This window comes from Trachurus japonicus, chromosome 17 (assembly GCF_045865225.1).
Source record: "Trachurus japonicus isolate A0001 chromosome 17, Traja_1.0".
NCBI lineage: Eukaryota > Metazoa > Chordata > Actinopteri > Carangiformes > Carangidae > Trachurus > Trachurus japonicus.
Window position 1 is genome coordinate 26,043,792 of NC_140923.1, and position 20,377 is coordinate 26,064,168.

The 20,377-nt window shown below is 42.8% G+C and overlaps 3 protein-coding genes across 3 annotated transcripts; 2 read left to right on the forward strand and 1 right to left on the reverse strand.

Annotated features, from left to right (window-relative positions):
• Positions 1–6,450: 6,450 nt before the first annotated feature.
• LOC146970737 (transcription factor HES-1-B-like) lies at positions 6,451–8,212 on the forward strand. Its single transcript, XM_085803855.1, has 4 exons — positions 6,451–6,754; positions 6,876–6,971; positions 7,085–7,172; positions 7,475–8,212. The coding sequence occupies exons 1-4, from the start codon at positions 6,647–6,649 to the stop codon at positions 7,924–7,926; spliced, it is 744 nt and encodes a 247-aa protein (XP_085659981.1). The 5' UTR covers positions 6,451–6,646; the 3' UTR covers positions 7,927–8,212.
• Positions 8,213–14,225: 6,013 nt separating this feature from the next.
• Positions 14,226–16,590, reverse strand: LOC146970738 (uncharacterized). Its single transcript, XM_085804358.1, has 2 exons — positions 16,514–16,590; positions 14,226–16,350 (listed from the first exon to the last, which is right to left on the reverse strand). The coding sequence occupies exon 2, from the start codon at positions 16,341–16,343 to the stop codon at positions 14,775–14,777; it is 1,569 nt and encodes a 522-aa protein (XP_085660484.1). The 5' UTR covers positions 16,344–16,350; positions 16,514–16,590; the 3' UTR covers positions 14,226–14,774.
• Positions 16,591–17,349: 759 nt separating this feature from the next.
• Positions 17,350–19,974, forward strand: cldn1 (claudin 1). The gene is made up of 4 exons (XM_085804360.1): positions 17,350–17,730; positions 18,613–18,777; positions 18,942–19,026; positions 19,640–19,974. The coding sequence occupies exons 1-4, from the start codon at positions 17,508–17,510 to the stop codon at positions 19,797–19,799; spliced, it is 633 nt and encodes a 210-aa protein (XP_085660486.1). The 5' UTR covers positions 17,350–17,507; the 3' UTR covers positions 19,800–19,974.
• The last annotated feature ends 403 nt before the right edge of the window (positions 19,975–20,377 follow it).

The window sequence follows — 20,377 nt, forward strand, 5'->3', positions numbered from 1 at the left end:
CGCAGCTCTTTGTCTCCCCTGGTCCCTCAACAGGTTAGAAGTCAATGGAGGGCCTTGTGCGGAGGTGCCAGGGGCATGGATGGAGCCGCCTCTCACATGGCTTTCACACAGGGGGAGGACCAGCTGGGATCACTGTGACACTTGTTAGTGTGGGGCCACACAGCATCGCTGGGTTGTCTCCCCCGCTGTCCCCCGAGGGGCCTGTGCGATACTCGGCACCTTAAACAAACTAATGGTCGAGGCTGAGGTCTTGCTTCGCGGTAAGACGATCTGCACTCAGAGGCCCGCGCTGACCACAATGAAAAGAGGTGCACAAGTGTATCTTACCATCTCCATTTACAGATCAGACTCACAATTAAATGAGGTCAGGCCTTCATTTGGTCTACAGTCTGCGGTGATGGTGAATCCGGCCTTTAAACGTAGACTAGAAAAGCACTGATAGAGCTTTGCGGCCCCTCAAGGTGCCGCGGTGTTGCCGTGTTATGTCTGCTTTCTCAGACTGAGCTGGGCCGAAGCATGGGAACAGTCAAAGTGGGAGAAAAGAGACAGAGAGCCATAGATAGAGTAACGCACAAACAGAGGAGGGCTTTAGGAGACAGAGAGCAGCGGACAGAAAAAGACGCACAGAGACTGAAGAGGGACTTAGAGCCGTGACTGAAGCCTAACTGTCATGAGAAGATGACAGTTGCCATGGCCACCCAGGAGCCACCCAGCAAGCATGTGAGCATGGGAGGCTCGGGGGCCAGGGGCCTGGGCCCGGGCTAGTGGATCACATGCACTAACCAGGGATTATGTGCATAAGTGATGAGCACTAAGCCGGCAGGTGAAGGAGGGAGGCCCTGGGACAAGGAGCGCGCCATCCCTCAGGACAGCTCCCTCTGTAAAGAGCAGGGACTTTTTCCCAAGTGAGGCTGATCTGCGGTGTGAAGGGGACTCAGCCAGAGGTCCTCGAGTGCTGAAAGGGCATCCCCCAGGCTGCTTTGACAGCGTAAGTGGCCAAAACGCCGGTCTTGTGAGTCATCTTGAGTGGCAAGAATGGGCCATCTTCACATTCATAAATCCCAACGCAAACACACTCGTGAATATGGACTAAGCTTGGATGAGGATAAGCACCACATGGCAGGAGCATTAGCGGGGCTCTTGCCGAGGGGAGCTCGCTGGCTCGATGCTCACGTAAAAGTCCAGAAACGTTCATCTTTATCCACGAGAGGGAAGAAGATGTGATTTAACCACTGGCCAGGCCGTCTTTTTACAGTACGTTTATGGACGGCAGTCTTGCTCTCTAACCAGGATCAACAGGTTCACAGGTTGTTTTGCTGCAGGGAATCAATGCTCATAATATCCATGGCCTTATGGGAATGTGTTTGAACCTTGATGGCACAAAGAAATCACATTCCCATGGTCCATGGAGAGAAAATACAGAGTTAACCAACCTCCCCCCAACACCTTTTCAAGACGATAGTATCCCTGAACATATTAACATGTAAATACACTTAGATACTTTGACAATGCACTGAAATGCATATAATCTACATGCTAACTAGTCCTTTAAAGAGTTTCTACTGCTGAATGTGGTTTAGGACCACTTTCATGTCTGGGTTTTAAAAATTAAATGTGAGGCCTCTCTTAGAATCTCTAAAAGCGTTTTTCAATTTGATGAGGGATAAGGCGATGACTGGGTTTCCTTTTCAAAGGAGGAGACCCAGAGTTCAATAAGACTTCAGTCTCATTGCCTTTGCTTCCAAGTTGAAGATCTAAATGCTGGCTGCTTTTTTTTTTAAGAAAGAACCCACCACGTTAGGTGACAGATGGTAGGTTGTTATGCTGAAATACCAGTTGCTATGGTCCCCCTTTTCCTCCGCAGCTTCACTTGCCGTAGCAAAGCATCCCCTCCGAGGCCGGTGTACTGACTTGGAATAAGCTGACTTGAAAAACGCTCAGGTTGTTGTTGACAAACATGAGCCTAGATGAGTCTCCTAATCTCCCACTTCTTTATCCGCTCTTTATTGCCGTATAAACAGGGCTGAATACGCTAAAAAAACTAAACCTCTGTTTTCAGCCTCCTCTTATCTCACGCAGGGTTCAGTCTAATGCCCCCTACCCTTTTTACATCTCTGTCTCCGCTAAATTTGACCATATTTTTGATTCAGCACGTCGCCATGACAACCAGTTATTTCCCATCCTTGAGCCCACCCCCTCCAGCTCCTCTTCTCCATTGATACGGCTACCTCCCCCTACCCCTTCTTTTTTTGTCCAAATAAAACAAAGCGCAGAGTGAATGCGCTCTGAGGTAGGTAAATGTATTCAGTGACATCAGCCAGGACGAGTCTATTCTGCCGGATTCCTGTACCACTTGTTTCCAGCCTTGTCTGGGGGCCGGATACTCTGTTGGGCCCATTGTCCCACGTGTATTCCACACAGGCCTGCAATTAATGGAGGCCTTGTCTAAGGCTTCTGGAGCAGAAACTGCTGTTGGGGAGGGGGACAAAGGCGGGCAGAGCCGGGGGCTGGGAGTTGCTATGGGAGGGCGCCCCTTCCCTCTTTAAGGGGGAATTCAAAGGCAGAAGGAGGAACGGAGAGGAGGCGCAGAGCGCTGGATGAGATGTTTAAGTGATCCCCTCTGTCTGTGCCCTCCCCTCCTGGTCGGAGATGTTTTCATACCACCAGTTGAAAGGGAACCTCTGCGGTATTTGATGATGAGGATGGTCATTTCACTGCCCAAATGGCAGTGGTGGCAGAGGGTGGAGGAGAACGACGGGGCCACAGCTTTCAGACTAGGTGAAGATGGAGAGGAGAGTGGCGACTGGCAAGAGGTCAGTCAGTCACAAAGACATGTATGAAGATGTCTCTGATATTGGATCAAATCAATGATCAAATCATGAGCTGACATAATCCATACGCTTTGGTCCCTTTCAAGTTCATATCCACAATTAAATGGCTGCATCTTATATAACGACATGACACCAACTCTAGTTTCTTCCTTTTTTTCAAATGATTGATTCTTTCCCTGAAAAATACGCGATACAAAGTTATAGTTGAGCAAGGCTGGATCAAAAGATGTTTTCTTCCTTAACTTAATTCAAAATGCATGTTACCTTTGGGATGCTTTTCATTTCTGCTGTTATCTGAAATGATTGTTTCAATGGTTCTGTGAAGTCGTCTCCCCTATTTCTAATATATCTTAATGTCAGGCATTAGGGGCCCTGCCTCCCTGTCTGTGTATCCCCCACCTTGTGGTTATCAGTCACATGCTGTACCTTGATAGCGTCCGTCGCCGCCTGCAGCCTCCCATCCCAGGGTTCCCACACTGATACAGATCAGGACGGCACTATAAACCTCATGTCTACATCTCCATCCACACAATAAAGGGTTGTTTGTGGCAGAGCAGCAGGCTCGCTGAAAAACAGAAGTGATGGGACATAATTTATTGTTGCATGGCCTCTTCTCCAGAAACCTTCTCATTTGCTGCGTGCTGGGACCTCGGGCCATATTAAAGGAGCATCTTGTTAAAACATCCAGTCAGAAGATTAACTGAGCACTTTGTGTGATCCCAGGAGGACGGTTGAGGGTTGAGGGTTGAGGGTTGAGGGGGCTGAGGTGGTCGCTGTGAGTTAAATGCGTTAGTGCGAATCAAAAATGTTTTTTACTTCAGAGTAATTCAGTGAAGTAAAAACCTGAATGTGAAGATTTATGGTTAAAAATATATTTGTTAACATCACTTTTAGTAAGGTACTCTGTTATTTATAATAAGTTCAACATCTTTACTTGCTGTTGCTAATAAAGAGCAAAAACTCCTGTTAAGAGTTCATTAAACATTTTATATTGTGGAAAAAAATGTGATTTAATTAGTTACATAATAAGTAAACCTGATTTAATATTGACCCAGGTCAAGAAGCCAGTGGTGCTTGAAGATGTCTTGCTCGTGCAGAGAGAAAGCTGTGGATGCAAACTCTGACCTGCTTTTAGGGTCATTTCACCTCTGAGGATTTAGGAGCTTTACAGAGAGCGTTTGAAGTCTATCAGAGAGGATAGAGGCGTCTAATGGTAAACCTGAACCAGACAAAGATGTCTGTCAATTAATACAACACTGATGTGGAACCGCTGGAATATTTCTACATGTGTGTTGTTGTTAAATGGCAAATATTATAGACAAAAAACAATATTTAAATGGCCTTAGATCAGAATGCGTTTTAGAGTTTTTTGAGATACATTTTATTGTATAAAATGTGTCACATTAATAGGCTACTGTGCATTTGCATAACAACCCTGATCTCTTGTATTTCACATTTTTCAATAATCAGCTCCACGATATAATTACAAAAAAAGGAGGGGAAAAAAATCAAAGAAAGAAGATAGTGCTGTTAAGATGATCAGCATATACTTTAATGTGAATCAGGACCAAAACATGTGACTTTGGTTTGAATTTTGAAAGAACTGACAAATGAGCTGATTTTATAACATAAAGGAGCAAAACTCAAGTTTATTTATTACAAGAAGTTCACACCTACAGGAGAAAGGAGTTGATGTGTGAATCCTGGAATATAAAATAATGAAGTTTTTCTAATTAAAATTTTCCGCTATTTCAAGATGGTTTTAATTGTGAGTTAAGTCTTTACCAAGCAACAGAAGGAAGATAAAAGAAATCTCTATGAGGAAAAAAAAAAGGATTATTGAATAGTGATATTTGCATAGACAGGATTTTGTGGGGTGTTTTATCCTTTTCAAACATTTCTATCCCACAGAGTCATGTTGTCTGGTGCTAGTGCTGCATGATTGAATGAATGAACATAGACTTTCTAGTATTGAGTCATGAATAATGAGTGTTTGATAGGCTGTTGTTGTTGTTGGAGAGAAAAACAGCAAAAACACTAATAAAAGAAGCCATTCAATTACAGTTTGATGCCTTAAAACATTTTTTCAATACATTTTAAGACATATCTCATAATCAAGGCAATATCCTGAAAGTTTCTGTCAAACATTCAACTCACTACTGCATTAATATTCAACAAAAACCGGATGGATACCATGTTTTATATTTTGACTATAGGTAATACACTAATTTGGGATTTTAAGGACTAAAGTCAAGTAAAATTATTCAAAAAATACTCCAGTAAAAGTTAAAAAATAGATTAGGAAAATAACAGAAACTGATAAAAGTTGTTTCTATAAAAGTTCACATTCAGCCACATGTTTTGATATATTTCTAAAAGCTTTTTAGCTGAAATCCAGCTGAGATTGTTGGCATGTTTTAAATAACCCAGCTCTGTTTTCTGCCCACGGTGGCTGATAACAGACAGGAGGTGTCAGAGTTCATGGCAGTGCAAGGACATCTGAGTGTGTCGGTGATTTTCTTCTTCACTGGACATCAGGCCGGGAGTGTGTCAGAGAATGAGGTGTTCACTGCCTCTCTGAAGCACTCGGTGACCCCCGAAAAGTGTGTGTGTGTGTCTGTGTGCAGCAGAGAGAGGCACAAACAGAAAGAACCTGTACAATTCATTGAAGCCTATCAAAGTAGGCTAGTCGCCCTAAACACCTAATATTAAATTTTTACCTGAGGAAAAAAATAAATCATGTTCTGCTGCAGAGTTGGTAGTACAATTTTCTGTTTAACTTTGTGATTAACTTCTTTAAGCTTTTAAATACACAGTTGGTGATTGTTAATCTCCATGCATCAAAAATAATAATTTGGAATTTAAAAAATGTTGACTGGTGATATTCAAATAAGTCATTCATTATTTTTCGTGGTTTCACCATTGAAGAGAAATTTAAACTACAGCCATTAAGAGGTCACTTATTTTTTTTGTTTTGCCTAGCTTTTTTGTATTAAATAGGTAGCCTAAATAATTGGATAATTTCGAGAATGATATCATGATAGATTACCAACTCTTAAAAAAGTCTGACCAACACCAAGGCGCAGAATCACATTAATAAGCCTGCATTTATAAGCCTAAATTTGTTTTTATGACGCTAAAACCAGCGGGTTTTTGCTTAATTAATGACTAATTTATTAAGTTGATGAATGGATTTAACGTTAAACGCTAAAAGTTCGCTAATTTAAGTAGGCTATTCAACAGGTGGGAGAACAGCGGCTACATGAATCCACTGGCTATAGCTACATGACGCACCTTCAGTAACAGGTTAATATCTGATGAAGCCTCACTCGGTAAACCACGTCTCTCTACACCTTGTAGTTGTAGGCACTAACTTGCGTCGCGCACCGGGCTCCCGTTGCGACTAACTTTGCCCGGGACTCTCCGCGCTGCTGGTGGAGATTAGTCCCCAGTGAAAGTATCGGAGGCAGTGGTCCCTCTCCGGGGGGAGGGGGGCTCCCCAGGCACCGGGCGGCCGGTGGGTCCGCGCGCCCCATTGGACAGAGTGATGGAGCCCAGGAACTCGCACACGAGCCGCTCGCGTGCAGGCTCGAGCTCTATAAATAAGACCCGAGGTGGTGGAAACAGAAGCAGAGTGGGCGTCAGCTCGGCGAGGAGACTCAAGTCGCTTCTGTTTGTCATCGGTAAAGAGCACCGAGGTGTCAGCCGGGAGAAGGCGGGACTCGTCTCTTATTGTTGAGCAGCATTTCTGCCCCTTGGTGTTTGTTTGTTTATTTGTTTGACTCACCGGTAAACAGTTTGAAACGCAGCTGAAGATGCCAGCCGGTACTCTGGAGAGAACGGCTCCATCCGCTGTGGCTGCTACGCCGGCGAGTGGGGACTCCACACCCGAGAAACCCCGGGCTCTGATGGAGAACAGAAAGGTAGCTTCTTCTTTTTCTTCAAGTCAGAACTCATTTGCTCATTTTTTTTCAGATACCTTATGGAAGAAAAAAAAAACTGTCACAGTTGCATTTCATCGGTGTTTTTCCTGCTTCTTTAAAGTCCTCCAAACCAATCATGGAAAAGCGGAGACGTGCGCGCATCAATGAGAGTCTGGGTCAGCTGAAGACCCTCATCCTGGACGCCCTCAAGAAAGACGTAAGGACATGCACACATTATTATAACATATAGCCTATATTTCTAATTGTAGCATTTTACCACAGATACGGAACAATTGTAAAACTAAACGTTTCATCTCTTCTCCTCTTTAGAGCTCCAGACACTCCAAACTGGAGAAGGCTGATATCCTGGAGATGACTGTGAAGCACCTCAGGAACCTGCAGCGACTTCAGATGACTGGTATGTAACTGCCTTTTCTGGATGGACCATATTGATATGCCTGCAGTATTTCTTGGATGTCTAACTTTAGATGGTAAACATGTTCCCACGCTCTACAAGATTTATTGCCCACCCACAGCTGTGTGTGTGTGTGTGTTGCCCCCAGGCCTCAAGTGCAAGAATGAAATTATGTTTTTCATTATTTAAATCTGCCTATTTGTCAAGTATTCAATAATATTACAAGTATTTTTTACTTATTTTTTTGAATGTCTTAATCCATCTACCATATTTGTGTACTCATGTGTTTTAATTTTCCCCTACAGCTGCTGTGAACACAGACCCGTCCGTCCTGGGTAAATACAGAGCTGGGTTCAGTGAGTGTGTCGGAGAGGTCACCCGTTTCTTGTCCACATGTGAGGGGGTGAACACGGAGGTGAGGACTCGCCTCCTCAGCCACCTGGCGGCCTGCGTGACCCAGATGAGCGCTGTCAACTTGTATGGAGCTCACCCGGGTGGACTTGGACTCGGACAGACCAACACACACATCCCAGCCTCCTCGGCCCCACAGATGCCGTGCAAGAGTGGCACAGCGATGCACGTTTCCCCGGAAGCGATGAAGCTCTACGGCGGCTTCCAGGTGGTGCCCACCCCGGAAGGACAGTTCAGTTTTCTTGTTCCCAGTGCAGCTCTCATACCTCTGAGCGCACAAAACAGCCACCACGTGTCACTGGCTGCACCTCCACTCACCTCAGACTCTGTTTGGAGACCATGGTAGAAAATCAACTCCGCACATTGTGGGGAAAAGGACTATCACACAATAATACATATTTTTGTACATTTTGTAAATGTTTTTAAAACCTACTTGAGAGGGATGTTCACACATTTGTGTGTTTTTATATGATATTAGGAGATATTCTTGGCCTTTTTGATTGCTGTGTTTATTTTCTGTTTTTGATATGGCACAATTCATTTGCCTCAGGAGGTCAAGGGTGTCCTTGAAAAGCACTGTATTTTTTTGAATATGATTTTTTTTTTGAGATTAATAAAATGTTTCTATCTTCACAACAAATACTGCAGTAGTGTGTTGATCATTTTTCTTCCGCCATAACTCCATGTCAGTTTATCTTTGCTAATGTCCGTTCATTTAGAGGCAGACGAGCCGCTCACACATGAGAAAGTCCTTTCTGTTAACATCCCCCCACACAATCTCTGTATAATTACAGTCCAGACGTGATAATCTCCTACACAGTTACAGGGGAAACACGTTTTGTGGCTGGAAATAAACACCTCTTTAATGAGATAGGGAACCTGAGATGTCGTGCTGAGGCCAAAAGGCATGCTGCTAACCAGCACGGAAGGTCTGTTGACACACGCAGGCCTGTTGCCCTCCTTCCAGAGGGGACATATATAGTATATAAGATATGATCACTGACACTAAAGGAAGACCGGCAAAACCGGTTCCTGATATATCTAATAAGATTAAGTGCATGTTGTCACTTTTTCAGGTGTCTTCCTGTGTCGATCAGAATGACACCTGAATGATTCATCCATTTGACAAAGTAGACCGTTGATCTGATTTGAAATGATTTGTTGTTTGAGCTGTGTGTTTGCACAATGGCTCATCAGCAGCAGCCCTGCAGAGCTGGCCCAGTCGCTGCCCATTTAGTGGACAGTTGAAGGCCTCACAGTCCCAGCGTGTGTCCTGAGCGTGGTGCTCACACAGCAAGCCGCAAGGAGAGTGTGACCAGAGGTCACAGGTGCCCCTCATTCACACTCCCAAGACAAGGCAGCTCCGACAGCATGTTGTCCTTAAATCTGGCAACCCATCAACAGACCTGGCAGCCCATCACCAGAACACAGGGCCTCCCTTTGACAGCATCAAACAGTGGTACCTCCAGAGGCAAACACTCACACAATCCATGACCATTTGGTTTTTCCTCTTTAATATTCATGGTATTGAAGAGATCAGGTCATAACAGAAACAGGAGTAACCAGTATGTTTCTAAGCTGTTTGTTTCTTTGAAGAACAGGTGCACAATACATTTTGCACTCATATCTTGTACTGTATGTATGTGACGACATATCAAGATCGAATCCCACAAATTCAACTTCGCGCTCAAATAATCTCCCAGTCACTAAAAAGTTATTAAAAACTCTTCACTTTGTGCAAATGATACAGTCGATTAAGTTTACATCTCTGTTTTGGCACAGCTGAGAGAAGAGTGGCAGTAAGGAGGACTTAAAGACAAAAATAGAGCCCCCTCCCTCCAACCAGAGCATCCATTGAGAAGACCCTGCGAAACACAAAAACAAAGACGGGCCCCTCAGTGGCTGAATGGCTCCTCTCTTTGTGACCCTCTCCATCTTCATAAAGGGCCTTCCCCTTGTTTATCCAGGAAGAGGTTTAATGCCTGGGAGGGGGAAGGACCATGCTGTCACTTTCACCGTGCTAAAGAAGGCTCATTGTTGGCCGCTCCCAAAGGTCCTGGTCTTAAAGGCTTTTTGAGAACTCTTCAGGCCAGGCTGCGCTCTTCAGATAAGAGGAGCTGTGAAGTGCCAGGTCCCTCCTTTCCACACCTTTAGGTGATGGAGAAGCTGGAGTGGGTTTTGGATTGGAGCAGCTTCGGTAAATTACGGCCATTCTTGAGGAAATTTGGGCTGTTTACCAGTGTTGGTCCCCTCTCTGCATCTTTTGTCAGATTGTGTCTCACCCCCTCTCCTTGCCCCTCTCTAATCAAGACCCTAGTTTGATGTAGTATTTCCCCAAACCTTGTAAAACAGAGAATAGTAAACATGGAGCTGGGAGGGCCTGCCCTTTTGCTGTGGTCCATGATTGATGACCTCCTCTCACCAACACAGAGACAACTGTGACAAGTTCCCTGATTGTAGAGATCGTCTCCCTCTGACACACACCGGAAACCTCCGCTGCTGCCTCGGTGGGTGAATTGGCGTGGTATTGTCCTTAGGGGTTGTTATGGTGCTTGATGGGGGTGGAAGTAGTCAGTGGTGGTTCACATCAAGGCTAATGAATAGATTATGCACTCGATATCAATAGTGAATAGACAATACTCTTTGTGCCTTCACTCCAATTCACCCCTTTTTGATTTAGCTGGTTGTTTTTGCAAAACTGAACACATACTGGTGGAAGTGTAGCATCCGGGGGTGAATTTAGAGTCAGGATGGCACGATAACACTGGAAGTGGGTAATTTATTAGTTTGAACCCACACAGAGAGATGATGGTGTGGTCATTAATACTGAGTAGCTCTGGTAGTAGATCACAAGTCATTGCATCCTCAAAGGAAATGTTGTGTTGAATGTTGGAGAGGGGGTGAGGGTCTTGTTTTCTCTGTTGTTCTTGGCCATATGCCCATGAAGACTCATGAAGAGGACCATAGAGATACACTTTCACTGCAGGTGTTCCTTCAAAGTGAGACATCCCATAATACGAACGCTCCGATTACAGCCCCAGTTTTTGCTCTGGTGAAGCCGGCAACACTGGTAAACCATGCGTGAGGCAACAGTTGAATCAACCCACAGGAGTCAGACAAAGTCAAAGAAAGCTGGAGGGATGTTTTTTGTTTTCCAACATCTAGAGTCTTATTGTGGTAGTTCTGTCCATTTTTCTTCAAGGTGATAATAACGTTGTTCTCGACCAGTTCAGTCCTGAGGTTTGGGCTGTCAGATGGCTGCTTGTGCTTCTTGGCCCGTACTTGTTGCATCACAGATCAATAGAAAACAGTGAGCCTAAAATGATAATAGCTGATGAAATATAACACAAGTTTAAAGGCATGTTCATCAAAGAATTTACTGGTAGAATTGCACTGTTTAGCAGAAAAGGCGCTGCAGTTTGAGGTGTCCTGTCCATCAATTATCCCCATCATAATTATGCAAAGGGAACACCCCCCTTGCTGAAAAGGAGGAGGTAGAACCAAAATGATACTCTAAATCTTAAGAAAACCAATGGACTCTCCCACTTTTCAAAAGGCAGAAAATGTTGTAACTGGTGGCTTTGTACACCATGCTTCATCAATCATTCATAAATTTGATCAGCACTATAGATGAGGAATCAGAAACTGAGGGACGCCAGGTTGTCAGAATCCTGTTTGGCGGGTTTATTTTGTCCTCTTGGAAATCCCATATAATCTGTGATTCCTCAGAAAGCCCCCTAAACTATGCACCATCTGATAAAAGAGCTGCAGAGAATATGACCAAATATCAATTAATACCTCAATAACATTTACAACAAGAAATCATTATTTAGTCAGCACCGGGAGACGTTACCCTCTCTGGTTGAGGTTTACCTATAAAATTCCAGCAATTCTGAAAACAGGGAACCGAAACTTGACAAAGTAAATGCTGGACTTTTTGGTGGTGTTGCATTCATAAAGCCTTACATGCATGATGACGGTTAGCAATATCTTAGTAAAAGCATCTTTTGTGGAGAGCACTCAAGCATCGTTTTGTCATGTCTTTCCATTGTGCAACAAAGACCCCTTAAGAAATTACTTCTGCCTCTAGAAGTTGGAGTGTGGGAGGTATATGTCAATTGTTTTGCTGCTAAGTTTTGCTTTGACTCTTCACTAGAACGACTAGTAATATACAATGAAGGTCTGCATGCATGCATAATAAAACCTCTCCATCTGTGGAGCTGGAAACAAAACAAGGATGGCCATATAAGAGCAAGGTCCACAGGGCCATAGGTCCTGATTCATCCTCCATTCCTTCATAATTGTAATGTGATCATAAGGAGCTTATAGCCTCTTGTTATCCTCCAATAGGCACAGACAAGACAAAGAGGCAGTGTACCAGTATGCAAAAAGACGACCATTCTGGTGACATCGCCCCATCCACTTAACACCCACATCAGGTCAACTGTTCTTAATTTGGTCAGCAACACCAATTTAGCCTCCACCCGGGGGTCTGGGTGCACTGAGGGGTAAATATTGACCCTTGTTTGTAAGCAAGACTCATGTCTTGAGAGTGCAAAACGGCCTGTTTGTGTTCTTGAGATGTTCAGATCATTGTATCATGGAAGATGCGCGTCACCCTCTCATTGGCCGAGAGAGCAGAGCTAATACCCACCTGTTCACAAAATGGAAATTAGTGTTTGTCATCATTTCACGATTGGCTGAACGTCAAAGCTGAAAAAAAAAAATAGACATGACAGTTCAAGTGGGAAGAAATATTCCACTGAGTCCTATGACATTTGTCCTCAAGACTGAGACATATGTCCTTTGTTGTTACAGAGAGATCTCGATAATGATGGTTGGTGATGAAACATATTTGGGGGAAACTGATGTGACATCACTCTACATTTAGATCAAAAACTCTCTGAATTCTTGCCCCAGGGACCGAGTCTTAGATGACCTCTCCTCTTTGTCCCAGAGGGACCCTGTGCTGCCCTCGGCACCTCCCTCCTCACTGGCCGGTCTAAACTCTGTGGGAAACCCCCCAGTGCTTTGTGTTGTTTTGGACATTGTGTGTCTCACAAGATAATGTCTCCTCCCCTCTGATTCTTTCCTCTCCCATCTGAGGAGCTGCTGTGTTGACCGTGGCATCCGGCGTTAACTGACCACCATGCAGGACAGGGAGTTGTGATCTTACTGTGGGGGTTAAAGAGCTGCTTTTCATTGTGCCTCACAGGACAGCACTGAGACCCCGCTGTTGTAAGTTTGCTAGGCCATGAGAATAATTGGCAGTGATGGATGCTGACAGCTGATTTGGTACTGGAGATAACTCTATTAACCTAAAATACCACATGGGCCCAGCACTGGGTCCATCTTTAATGCAATGCAACATAATGTTTGCATAATGTGCAAAAGGCATTGTCCAAACATGATAAAATATAGCCTATCAGTACAGTTAAAAGTCTGTTCCTATGATGTATAGGCCCGGAATTACAGAATATCTGTGTGTAAACAGTGTAAACTTTTCACGTTAAAATTTCTAAAAATGACTAGGACTGTGTTTTATAGTTTTTGAGTTGTGAACTTTTCTCAGGTGATGGTTTGCAATAAGTTTTGCCTGACCAGAGCTTTGCTAATATTGCATTTACAAGACAGGTTACAATACGCCCTCTGAACAGCTCTGTTCTCAGTGAACATTGGAGGCTGTAGTGAGTTGTTAAGTGATGAAACAGGCTAACCGGTTAGCATGCTAACTTCAGGAGGAAACTGAGACAGGAGTTAATGTGCTGCTCAGTGCTGGAGACATTTATTCATGAGCAAACAGTTCATGCTGAATTTGCAATGTTTCCTCAAGACTGGAAATGAGCTGTTATGCTAACTTAGACCATGCAGCAATGGAAACTTAGAAATATCTCTGTACATATTTAGAAATAAACAAGGCAAGGTTATTTATTTATTTATTTTTTAGAGTTTTGCTTAAAACAGGCGTACCATCAAACTTTACTTCCATATTTCTGCAGTTTAAAGAAGTTGCTTCAACAACTACATCTGTAATTTAATAACATGCAAGAGTTGCACTGTAGGTATACTGTGCAGTGGAAATTTGTTCAAAGGAAATCACTATTTTATGGAAACTGACAGCTTCAAACATTTTGTGTTTTTAGAATTGATTTCATGTCACCACCTCTAAAAATGCTCTTCATATTAAGGCTCACCATCACAGCTAGTTCTAGGCCGACAGATACGCATTTAACAACTTCCAAACGACTTGTTGCTCATTTGCTAAAAACCTAATGTTAAATGTCTGGTTTACTCCAATAGTTTTGGTCAAATGAGGATTAGCTCCAACTTAGTGGTATCCTTCCAAACTTTGGAAATAAGAGAGCCACCAGTTTTTGTCGTGTGAATTGTGATGTCATTCAACTCGGACCAAGGACCCAATCGACCCTCTGGCCTTTGACCCTTATTAAGCATGGGTTAGGGTGCTGTATTCAAGGTGTAGCCATCTGTGTGCCTTGTTGTGTTGGGGCTTCCCTCCTCCCCGCTCCCCTCCCTCACTCTTTATCATCCCTCTGTATTCAGGAGCATTGGGGTGATCAGAGGAGGACTGGCTGCTCCTGATCAATTTTGTAAAACCTCTAGATGAGAGGAGTGGATAGCTATGGAGAAAGGCAACTTTGTATATTTACTCAAAAGCTGAAATCCAGCACAATTCATTTAGGTTACTTTTGCAAATATGGTTTTACATAAAAATGGTGTGAATCTAAATGTCTTGATGAAGAAAATAACATATTTTATTGACATATTTAACAGTTTCTTAATTTTCTTCAAATTGCTAGATACACAGCTCTGTAAATGGACATGTTTAAACATTTACTCTGCCAGTGTAGCTACATACATCCAGAGGTTATGGAGATCAGACACATGAAAGCCATTGAACACATGTTAGCAGATGATTAACATGTTCCTCATGGTTCATTTTAGCAGTGACAGGATCTGTAAAAGTACTGGATTGAACTTTGAACTTTACCAGAAGAGGGTTCATCCACCCCTCTTATCACCGAGCAGCCTTCATGTGCACGGGTTATCAGCTGCTCAGTTAGACGTTTGTTTACAGTACTGAGTCTGACAGTCAGAACATGTAATGATGTGACTCTTGGTTTTGATGAGGAAGTGTTTGCACATTGGAAGAAATCTGATTAAAAAAAAGGAGAATTACTCATTGAGGTTTTCAGCCATTGTCTCATTGCTACACTGAGAGTGCTCGTTTTTCACAATATGCTCCTTAATGTTTCCGTCACTCTCCTGAAACTGCACCTTCACTGTCAGCGGAGAACATTTATCCACTCTACATTTGATGACCATGGTGTCCCTGGATGTTTGCAGGCTGCAGCTGCTGAGATCCGACATCTCGGCTTCAGACACCTTACACACCATCTGTTCTTTGGTGATGGAGACGACTGGCTGTTTTCTCAAATAGCCCGGGCCCTCGCAGAGCATCCTGTCCAGCATCTCTACATCTTGGCTGTTTCTCAGCACCCAGTCATGAATGTACCACATGTGGCAGTCACATTTCCAGGGGTTTCCGTGCAGCCTCACTGTGTGCTGCATGATTGCGCTGTCTAAAAGGCCCATTGGAAGAGTTTCCAGCTGGTTGTCGGACAAGTAGAGCTGCTGAATGAGCATCTGGTCCTCAAACAGTTTGGGCTCCACTTTGCTCAGGTTGTTCTTGTGAAGGTGAATCGCTTTGATAGTAAGTAGATCATGAAAAATTGCTTCAGGCAGAAACGTGAGCTGGTTTTCAGAGAGATCTAGATTCTCCAGCAATGAAATATTTCTAAAAATTTCTTCAGGGAGGGTTGAAAGCCGGTTAGAAGACAAGATGAGGTCAGAGAGAGAGGTCAAATAGTTTAGAGAGGACAGCTCCGTCAGTTTGTTGTTTTTAAGGTTCAGCTCTCTCAGATTTGTGGCGTTGAATCCAAACACTTTATCACTGAAGGTTGTAAGACGGTTTCCTCTGAGGTTCAGCACCTTTAGCTCAGTTAACACGGAGAAGGTGCCGTCAGCGAGCTCTGAGATCTTATTCCACTCCAGGTGAAGCTCCGTCAGCTGAGAAATGTTGTGGAACGTGTCAGATGTGAGATTACTAATGAGGTTGTGGTTCATTTTCAAGATCTCCAGCTTAGTCAGACCAGAAAATGTCTCTCCTTTCACTTCTTCAAGCTTATTCTGGGACAAGTCCAAGACATGAAGGTTGTGGAGGTTCAGGAAAAGAAATGTCGGCAGATCTGATATGATGTTTCCCTTCATCTGCAGGGTTTCTAGTTGTTTCAGGGAGTCGAACATGCCAGGAAGGACGGTTTTGAACCTGTTGAAATTAAGCATCAGTTTAGTCAAGTTTCTTTGCTTTGAAAAAGTCCCAAGAAACAAATGGTCCAGCCAGGGATTTCCACTAATCTCCAGCTCCTGCAGTTCAGTCAGTTGCTCAAAAGCCTGAGCGTGAATACTTCGCAGTGCATTATTCAGAAAGACAATCTTGGTGAGCTGGGGGCTCTCCTCAAAAGTGTGAGGGAACAGATACGCCACAGATGATGTCATTACAATAAAGTCCTTGACCTGCTTGGACATGTTTCTGGGCAAATTTGTCATCCGTTCGTCCGCACACAGAACTTGAGCCGGAGTGAAACACTGGCATTTGTATGGACAAAAGGTGTGTGACTCTGTGTCGCCTTCAGGACAGGGAAGCAGCAGCAGGAGCAGAGTCAGGCCAAATTCTTTCTTCATTTTCCCCCTGTAAAACATTTGGAAAGCTTGTATGAATGAAGACGGAAACAAGACTGACATATTAAGCACAAATGCATGAAGTTCTCAGTCTTTATTCACAGAGGGAGGAATTTCTATGTGTCACTTAAAAGACCAACTGAACTCATCCAAATGAATGAAATTCAACATACCTCAGTGTTACAGCGATCTTGCAGCACAGAATCCAGTTTCCTTGTGGCTCTATAGGCCACCTCACCCAAAGTGCAAACGACAACAAGTCTGAATTAGGCAAGACAAAACCTTTGGTCAGTGGCCAGCTCCTGTCACAGTTTAATCTGATCACAACACAAAAGTGAACAATCCTTTAATCCTGTAATTCAGCAAATCATCTAAATCAGAGTTATATTCTCTGTACTGTCAGAGAGCAGCAGGGTTTGTATTTGCTACTGTAATATTCAACAAGTGGAACGAAGCAAAGGTTTTTTTTTGTTTTTTATGGTGACAAAAGTCTGTCAGTGTTGAGTCACTGTTTACCAAAACAAAACAAACAGATCTGAGAGGAAATGTGCAAGGGTGAAAAAAAAATCCCTTCAACAACTTCTGCCACGACTAATCATTTTATTTATTTCATTCATTTATCCTGCATGTCATTTCAGATACTTGGCTTTTTCCAATAAAGACTGGCAAGGCACATAAAACATACTCATTCATACAAATACAACACTAAGGAACTGTAAATAAATTAAGTTTTTCTTGTAAATTTTCTTGTAAAATTCTAAATAATGTGACAGTTTACCTGTTTTGTTTATGCAAAATGTGAAAACGGTGTTGTTCTACAGTGTTTGAGTAATCTGTGTGTAGATTTGCACTTTCTGTGAATTCTGGAGGTTCAGGAGTCCCTGCAGGAGCTGCTTGCATCCACTAGGTGCCGCCCTGTTCCTCCTCAACTCAGCCAGAGGTGATGGCATTCCTGGATCCCTCCCCCTCCATCTAATGCAGGTATGCCCTGAAGATGCACAGGTAGACTCCTCTGTTTGGGACCAGATCCTCCACCCCAGACCAGCTGGAAGTATACTCTAAGAAAGTTTTTTTTTTGTTTTGCTCCTGTCTCTACACAACTAGAGGATCTTTTTTTCCTTTTGCAATTTTTCCACTTGGTTTCATTACGATCTGGGAATTTAAAAGATGGCAAATGCAGGAATACAACTTCTTGGCTTCACTCTGGCCTTCCTGGGCTTTGTTGGTTCGATAGCATCCACAGCCATGGTGGAGTGGAAAGCTTCATCATATGCAGGGGACAACATCATCACAGCTCAGGCTATGTATGAAGGGCTGTGGAAGACCTGTGCATCACAGAGCACCGGTCAGATTCAGTGTAAAATCTATGATTCCCTTCTCCAGCTACCAGGTAATATTGTTTTACACATCATGTTTCCATTGCATTGTTTATTAGATATATTTCATAAATATCAACTATAAGTATGTTGTGCCCTGTAGAGCCCATAAATTATAATATGTCCAACATCTGTCTCTATGTGTGTGAAGAGAAGGTGTGTCATGCTAACATGAACCATGTATAAAACTATCTTAGAGAATATTCAATACTGACTTCATGATTAATTCACACAATGTTTGGACAAGTGTAAAAATTAGCTGTATATTGTAAAACAGGAATGTGTGTATCTCTGTGGTCATCAGTCCTGAGAGAAAATGGCCTTTTCTTGAAGACCTCTAACATGTAGAGACATGTCGCTCAAATACCAGCGGCTGGCAGAACAAAAGGAAACAAATTCAGAGGGAACTCACGTTATGTAAGGTGGTAGCCAAATGTAAATGAGCAAACTGATTTTAAACTTTGGCATTATGGAAAAAGCTCATGATACCAGATTCATCAGATCAAAAAAGCCCGGGATTGTCCTTCAATACACTAAAGCTGATGTGAGTCATCATGTGAGCATTCCCGTCTGTTTTTTGCCTGGTAGAAAGATGAGCTCACCCTATAACCTAAGCAACAAGGTTCAGTGAAGAGATACTTTATTGAGATGCTTATAGCTTTCAGTTATAATTTCTTAATAGATAGAAGAATTAATGGAATACCGCTTGCAATTCATATTCATTTGTGCACATAGAAGAAGACAGGGTGATGATCATGAACTTAACTCAACTGTTTAACCTTAAGGTCAAAAGCCAAAAGCCAAAGTCGCAGAAAATAAAAAAACTTATGCATGAATGAATGAATGAAATGATTTATGAATCATACAAGAAAACCATCTTTGTCTCCATTCTCCAGGGATTGTACAGGGCACACGGGGACTGATGCTGTCCTCCATCTTGCTGTGCTTCATTGCCATCTTGGTGGAGGTGGTGGGCATGAGATGCACCACCTGCATGGCAGAACAGCCGGAGCAGAAGGACAAAGTGGGACTGACTGGGGGGATCATGTTCATTATCGCTGGTCAGAGTTCACTCACTCACAAGACAAACAAACACACAAACACACACTGAACATCGTTTGTAGTGTCATCTTTAACATCTTACAGTAAATAGGCTTCGGCTTGTAGTGAAAATGGTTGTTTCTGTGTGATGATTCACTCCCTCTCCTGTTTTACTCTGACTCAGGTCTGCTTGCTCTCGTGGGAACATCCTGGTACGGCCACAGAATTTCACAGGACTTCTACAACCCATTCACTCCCACTAATTCAAGGTGAGTAAAGTGACCAGGTATGCCACGTCTGCAGACAAAATACTTAGCTTTACAAGTCCATATGATCACATATCATGAAAGCACACAAGAATAGTTTGACATTTTTGGAAAATATGCAGTGAATATGAAAGTTTGGCCTGAAACTGGTTAGATTTGCTTATAGCATAAAGACTGGAAATCAGCAGCAGCTATAGTCTTTATGTCAAAACAAAACCTGGTTCATAAATTCATATAAATCAACAAACATTTACATAATTACATTAATATGTTGGTTAATATGGTAAACTAGGCTAAGCTAACTAGCTGCTGGTTGTAGCATCATAGGACAGTTGGCAATTGTGGGTTATCTACTCACTGAACTCATAGCTCAGTAAAACAAATAAGTTGTTGTTTTTTCAATTTCAAACAGATTATTTTATATTTATGTAGTGGACCTCACAATAATGAGTTGAGAAACCGGGTTGTAATATTTGAAAGTTTCTGTTTTGAATCAGACTTAGGCTAATTAAATATCCTAACGTAATCACTCTATGTTTGGACTTCAGTAAAGCTGACAAAAAACAAAAAAATGTCCACTTAATCATCATTTTGTAACCTGTGTTATCATTCACAGGTTTGAGTTTGGAAGTGCCCTGTACGTTGGATGGGGAGCTGCATGTCTCATTATTATAGGAGGGGGCTTCCTCTGCTGCAACTGCCCCGGCAAGAGCTCAGGGAAATCTCCACGCTACCCACCGTCCTCTGCCAGCCAACCAGGCAGGGACTACGTCTAGGAGGACAATCGCTCCGTCCAACTTCTGCTCCCAATATTTGGACATTGTTCAGTCTTGTTCCATAGCTTGCACCATGTATATTTGTGGGTGTTCTAATTGATGTATGTTTGTAGTTGTTGGGAATAAAGTTCATTAGCAGGTTGGAGGTTCATACACAAGCTTACACATTGCAAAGGCCAATTGTTTTAACAATGAACAGCAAATGAGAGGCGACAGCAGCAAGAAATTAATAATCATAAATGTTACTTGAATCTGAGTGATATGAACTAAAGTTTGAGAGTTTAAGTACAAGAAAACTGCATTACAGTAAAAGTAATTTGAACTATAAGTAGTAGTGGTATCAGTGCAGAGTAAGATATTTTTTTCCAATTGAAAGTTTCAATGACTATATTTGGCCAGTAACTAAAGGTTCAACACATCTCAGGGGTCTTTTACTAATACCATTTTCTTTGGAATTTTTATAATGTCATTATTTCATCTATGTAAAATAAAATCTTTGTTACTTTCCTATATAGGATGTTTTTATATTGTCTGTTTTTTTATGTGCAACACATAGCTGCACAAAGAAACAAGGTCAG